We start from the raw sequence: 5,606 nt of genomic DNA, 5'->3' as shown, positions 1-5,606 counted from the left end.
TTCCTGTTGATGTGCGCGACAACAAACGGGTGCTTGTTGGCATAGCGAGAATGCAAGTTTTGGTTTCAAATATAGTTAAGGATTATATACTGTAAACGAGAGTTGCCAGCACTTCCAGAAACAGTGAGCCGAAATCAGAGCATCCCACCCTGCCTGACTTGGACCCAACTCAATCTCGTCCTCCCACAAGTTAATAAGTTGCTTTAGGAAGACCACCAATGCTTAGCGTACCCAAGTGTGAAACCCCCAACAAAGCAAACTGCTGTAACGGGACCGCCTAGAACAGCAAGGCCGCAGCCTATACTCCCAACTACTAAAACTCCGATTGATATAGTGTCGTTGATTGTCTTCTCTTCTTTCATGATGTACTCCTTTGTAGGATTCAGCCCTAGTCCTAGCCTATATATTCTGTCTTCGATGCCGAGCGACTCACATGAAGCATGTATCCTGCGAATACATTCATTGCACCCACGCCGACCTTCAAGGCCACGTTCCCAACTTTGCTTGCTATGCCTGCTGCTTCGTTTGTAGTGGCTGACCCAGCGCCAGTAACGCTAGGCTTGGCAGAAGAGGCACCTACTGGAGTTGCCTCCCCTTTCATCACATAGGTGTTGGCCGCGGTTGCTTTGGTGTTGTTCGAAGTAGTAATGATTTCCGCTATTTGGAAGGCAAGGGCCCCTATAGTCATGACCTATCGAAGGCAGGATTCAGGTGTTATCAATAATTCGAAGGCAAGCGAAAGAAGGTAGCGAGGCTGCAGTGAGTAACTCACAGGGTAGACTGCTGGATGGCGGGCTATCAGAGGCAACGTAAAAATGCTATTTGATTAAGCATAATTCGGAATTCATTCTTAATCGAGAAATAAGAGTTAAAGCAGTGCATTCTTCGGATGTTAACTTGGTATCTCATTGTGATTCGGCGAATGTCTACGAAAATCTACCCTGCGTAAGTCTGGTAATAACAGAGTTTCATTTGGATAAAGATTCTTCATAAAGTGGAGCGAGCACTGGTAAAACGAGAATTATAAGCGTTTCAACGGTGATCTCTTGATGGTATTTACGAAATTAATTTTTGTGAAGGGTTGGCCGTCAGGAACCTCCCTAGATGAGGAGCCTCAAATACGTGCCACGGAGATACAATTAGAGGTTCGACATCTCATCATTCAAAGGTGGAGTGATTGGGGAGCTACTATCAGAGTCGGTGCCGGAACCTGTTTTATTGTCAGGATCAACCTTTTCAAAGCGGAATTTCCACTTACCGCTTACATTGCCTTTATTCATCGCAAGAAGAACCTCAGCACCCTCACTCACATTCTCATCAATACTCCTGCTGGCAGCCGAGTTCTCGGTACTGGAGCTCCTCAGGCGTTCGTTGATGATGTTCTGGTATTGCCAGTTGTCTCTTTGTGCATAGCTTAAGCGCGTTTGCAGAGCTAAAATCTCGGCATTTAGCCGTTGCTCGCGTTCTTCGGCTTCGTTGAGCAGTTCTCGTGTACTTCTAGCGCGTCCATGAGATCCTTCCTCGCGGTGGGAGGACGTCCGCACAAGACGCTCTCTACCGCGCCCATCCCGCTCGATTCTATAGCTCTTGCCTCGCCCATCCCGCTCGGTTCTATAATTCTTGGCTCGTACTTGTCGTTTATCGAACCAGTCCTGCTAATCATCAGTAAAGTTGGCTACTGTACTTTGGAATTATGTGAGTGTACGTTAATTGTTGCGAGTGGAACACCTATATCTTCAGCGAATCGTCGCTTGACCTCAAGTGGAGGACTGGGGTTCTCGCTGAATTCACTCTCTAGTATCACAACGTCATCATTCGTGAGGTGATTAGGCGGTTCCATAGTGGAGCCTTCTGCTGCCTGCTGCTCCTGGGATCTGACTATGCTCATCAACCGCACCCTCTGAAAGTCTGCCGGCGTGGTAGTAACGACCTTCGCCTGCTTGGTTCTGACGCTGCTGTGAGCAGCAGTGGGACGTTCGATAAGCTCCGGGATTGGCTCCAGATTGGTCTCATCATCTAACTCCACGAGTCTTTGAAACCACATGTGGCAAGAGGCACTGTACAAGAATCAGCTTTGTTTCTAAAATCCGTCAACTCTTTGATTCGAAGGTTTCCAAAAAAATTTAAAAAAAAAAAATGACTTTCAATAGACTCGAGCATCGCTTACTCAAATGAAACGATCAATTCGTGTCTGAGCTTAAGTATAAAGACCTCTTCCATATAACTTACCATTGAGTTCTAGTTCCAACAGAAGCTTCCGACTTCGTTTGACAACGAGGGCAATGGTTACTGTCTGCGTCGTGATCCGAGAAGATCATACTCATGTCAACCTTCTGCCCTGGGCGAAAGCACATCTTGAACTGAGTCTTCCGGCTAATATCTTTTCCCGTCTTGTCTTCCTCAATAGCAAACTCACCCTTGAGGATTTTCTGGTGTCCATGCCGGTTTTCGAAGCGCTCTAGGAGGAGGACGTCGAGGATCTGGATCAAATCAGCATACAAATATAGTAGGCTCAAAAGAGGCACATACTTTCCAAGAGGTGACTATGTCCAGGGGGATCGTGTGTCGAAAGCCAAGTGCGTCTTCTAACGTTACGGGATCAGACTGCCAGCCCGTCCCAATGCCTCGAGGGGTCTCTTTCTCCAATCTCATATGACTCTGAAAGAGACAAAGTGTGTTCTTGATCTCAACTGTTATACAATGAAGTTGTGTCCTGACGCGAAGGATTAGTCATATCCAAGATTATATCGAGTTCTCCAAGATGTTTACAGAGATATAATGCCACTCTTGATAGTACTCAGGATATCATCTGAAGTCTTCGAATGCGCTTCAATCTTCGCGTTAATTGCCTTGAGCTGTGTAACTTGTTCTTCAGTACGCTTCTTTACATCTTCTAACATTAGATGCACGACGCGGACTCGAAACTTGATCTCCCCCTCAGCCAACTTAGTCGATTTCCTGCCACACGTTAATAACCATCTCATCGAAGGAGAAAGTAACAGACCCCATAGCCGCAATTGTTAATAGAGTGAGAGTCTCACTCGCGGAATGCAACTTCGTCCTCAGCTCCATAATATCCGCCTTCTCCGTCTGCCACAGCACCTTCTTTGACACGTCTATTACCCAGTTCCCCGATCCCGAAGCCGCCAAGTGACGGCCATATTTCCTGTCAACCTTCCCTTGAAAGGTGCGAAGTGTATCCAGCCAATCTTTCGTGATGTCTGTCGTGCTCACATCAGGGCAGTCGTAATTCTGCCAGAGCGCAACGACCTGCGACAGATGTCAGACTCCTAGTCTACTTTACGAATGGAAGATGATTGGAGACGTACTTGCAACACAGCTCGTTCAAAAGCCCCCAGCTCCTTGATCAGGCCCTGATACTCTTTCGCAGAGCCCCTCGAGTCGCTCAACGATTGCGCAAGCGACCACGCGATCTGGCCGACCGCTATTATGTCTCCCACGCTTCCGAAGGTAATCGGCATTGTGAAGCTGGCTACTACCGCAGCTCAACGATCTTCGTGTTTCCATGCGTGTGAGAGGGTTTTTATCGTGCGAGTGAAGTGTGTGTTGTCGCGAGGCTGAGCTGTCTCAACTCCGCCTGGCGAGAGCGCCTGTTGATGCAAGCAAGCGTCGTGGTGGGGTGAAGTGTGGGGGCCAAAGAGTTTGTCTCAAGTGATTCGAGAGTCGAGAATCTGGGGACCAGGAGGAATTTACATTGCTTGCCAAACTCATTTTGACATAATTCAGAGAAATGATTCCTGACGGGACAAATTGACGTTTGATGAGGTGAGTATGATCTACTATGAATTCGTGGTCAGAAGTCCAGGATACAGAGCACTCAAGCGCTGTAAAGCCCTATCTATTATCATCCTCTCCCAGTGCTACTATAGAAGTCCCTGTAATTACAGGGCGATAGCCTATAAGAGCCGAGAAGTGATCTCGCTTACTTTGCAGAAATGTTGGGCTTATGCTCAGCAAGACCTCCGTCCCTTTAGCTCTATGCAACTGTTCCAGAGGCAACAGAGTTCTTAAGAAGAGAGCTATATACCACAGTTCAAGCTTTGACAACACATGATCACTACGAAGTATGCGTTCACAGGTGAACAGTCTAATAAGAAGATTACTGATAGCCCTAGAACAGAGAGTGCGCCTGCCACCAGCCAAAAATCCTACCAACTTGCGACGAGACCTCCTGGAAAGCTATCAAGGAAATGAGGTCTCCCTCTTCTTTTGGTGCCAGGGTCTTGTTCCAGAGCCGTTCCGTCACCGAAGCTCGTCACGTGGTCCGGCACCATACCAACATCCCACAGTCCTGCATGCAGCGCCACGGTTAGCGTAGCGGGAGACCTCACTTTTTACCTTGCAACCATTTAAATCGCCCATGCCCCCTCATGCCTCAACGTAGTGCAACGCTTCTTTCCTTTCAATTGAGACCACTCTTGAACCCTAACGCACCGCGGAACTCTGCACTGCTGATTGCAGCAGCAGTGCAACCGCAACACCACGAGGCTAGCTTCGAGGCCTCTTCCCATTTTGGCAGCTCCGCCTTTGGACGGCGGGCGCTGCACAGCACCGCAGAATTCAATCAGCAAATCAGTTCGACCTTGATTGGAGCACAGAACCCCAGGCCGGCTGTTCCGAGAATGACGACCTTTTTAATCTCAGTGTTGATGCATCTTTTCTTTTCACTGCTTTGCAGGATGATTCATGTCCGTTCCCTGAGGTCGGCGCATTTGAATTTGGCAATACTTCACATCCGGAGCACTCATCATCTGGATCTCCTTTCCTGTCCACTATCGATACTGTTGGACACCAGAGTATTGGTAGCGGCGGCCTCAACTTCTCCGAAGAATGGAGGATCTCGAACTCATCTCTAATTGGGAATAGCACAATCCCGACCGGACTCTTCGGCGATAGTTCTGGCCCTCCACAAGATGTTCCCGGCTCAATAAATGTAAACTGCGTCCCATGGTCTACTGATCCGTTCCTTGAGGACTTCGACCCTGGTCCCTTTCATCCCCTGATCGTGACCTCTGGGAACCAAAGGCTCACAGCAGCCACTTTCGACTTCGATCCGGAACGGAGAACTAGCAGTCCCTCCGAAAAGCCAACTAGTAAGTCCCAAAAATAAGGTCCTAAGTAGGACGGCTCGAGTAAACAGTATCGAGTTTCCCCCTTTCTAAAACTTCGAGTACCACAGTCTCGGGTTATTGGAGTTTAATAGTAGTCTATGTAGCTTTGGAAACCCCTTCACCAATCTCTGGTGGATCTACAACCTCCCATTCTTCTGTCCTAGGGATCAAATGTACTTGGCCAGGCTACGAGAAGATTTTCAAGACGACAAGTGACTACAAGTGAGTTAAGCAGACCTGACGGTCTTCCCTCTGAGTACCACGAATTCTCATTTGACTGCAGCCATCACGTAAAGAATCATACCCGTCCCTGCCAATGTCCGACATGCTCCGCGCGGATTGCAACCAAACGGCAACTTGATCGCCACGTTAACGAGCGTCATCTTCACATCAAAAAGTACTTCTGCACATCCTCTACGTGTAAGCGGTCGAGAGGTGGTAGTGGGCTGCCTTTCTCCCGAGAAGCAAATTGTA

General features: G+C 48.2%; 3 protein-coding genes across 3 annotated transcripts; 2 read left to right on the top strand and 1 right to left on the bottom strand.

The window, feature by feature from the left end:
- Nucleotides 1–433: 433 nt before the first annotated feature.
- K444DRAFT_612699 (uncharacterized protein) lies at nt 434–693 on the top strand. The gene has a single exon (XM_024880189.1). It carries the CDS (start codon nt 441–443, stop codon nt 606–608), a length of 168 nt encoding a protein of 55 aa, XP_024737471.1. The 5' UTR covers nt 434–440; the 3' UTR covers nt 609–693.
- A 183-nt stretch (nt 694–876) lies between these two features.
- K444DRAFT_612697 (uncharacterized protein) lies at nt 877–3,567 on the bottom strand. Its single transcript, XM_024880188.1, has 8 exons — nt 3,330–3,567; nt 3,005–3,270; nt 2,770–2,958; nt 2,530–2,713; nt 2,230–2,480; nt 1,706–2,057; nt 1,259–1,652; nt 877–1,210 (listed from the first exon to the last, which is right to left on the bottom strand). Exons 1-8 carry the CDS (start codon nt 3,480–3,482, stop codon nt 1,140–1,142), a joined length of 1,860 nt encoding a protein of 619 aa, XP_024737470.1. The 5' UTR covers nt 3,483–3,567; the 3' UTR covers nt 877–1,139.
- Nucleotides 3,568–4,009: 442 nt separating this feature from the next.
- K444DRAFT_395293 (uncharacterized protein) lies at nt 4,010–5,024 on the top strand. The gene is made up of 2 exons (XM_024872482.1): nt 4,010–4,085; nt 4,137–5,024. Exon 2 carries the CDS (start codon nt 4,392–4,394, stop codon nt 4,875–4,877), a length of 486 nt encoding a protein of 161 aa, XP_024737469.1. The 5' UTR covers nt 4,010–4,085; nt 4,137–4,391; the 3' UTR covers nt 4,878–5,024.
- The last annotated feature ends 582 nt before the right edge of the window (nt 5,025–5,606 follow it).

This window comes from Hyaloscypha bicolor (assembly GCF_002865645.1).
Source record: "Hyaloscypha bicolor E unplaced genomic scaffold K444scaffold_60, whole genome shotgun sequence".
In the NCBI taxonomy this organism is placed as follows: domain Eukaryota; kingdom Fungi; phylum Ascomycota; class Leotiomycetes; order Helotiales; family Hyaloscyphaceae; genus Hyaloscypha; species Hyaloscypha bicolor.
Note: the sequence above shows the minus strand (reverse complement) of the source record. Positions and strands in the feature narration are given on the sequence as shown.

What these genes read in the sequence shown, in the direction of transcription:
- K444DRAFT_612699 (XM_024880189.1), top strand. Translation starts at nt 441, where the DNA reads ATGTATCCTGCGAATACATTCATTGCACCCACGCCGACCTTCAAGGCC.
- K444DRAFT_612697 (XM_024880188.1), bottom strand. Translation starts at nt 3,482, where the DNA reads ATGCCGATTACCTTCGGAAGCGTGGGAGACATAATAGCGGTCGGCCAG. An exon ending in TTGAACGAGCTGTGTTGCAA is followed by an intron (nt 3,271 to 3,329) that starts GTACGTCTCCAA and finishes CATCTGTCGCAG; the next exon opens with GTCGTTGCGCTCTGGCAGAA. An exon ending in TTAACAATTGCGGCTATGGG is followed by an intron (nt 2,959 to 3,004) that starts GTCTGTTACTTT and finishes AACGTGTGGCAG; the next exon opens with GAAATCGACTAAGTTGGCTG.
- K444DRAFT_395293 (XM_024872482.1), top strand. Translation starts at nt 4,392, where the DNA reads ATGCCTCAACGTAGTGCAACGCTTCTTTCCTTTCAATTGAGACCACTC.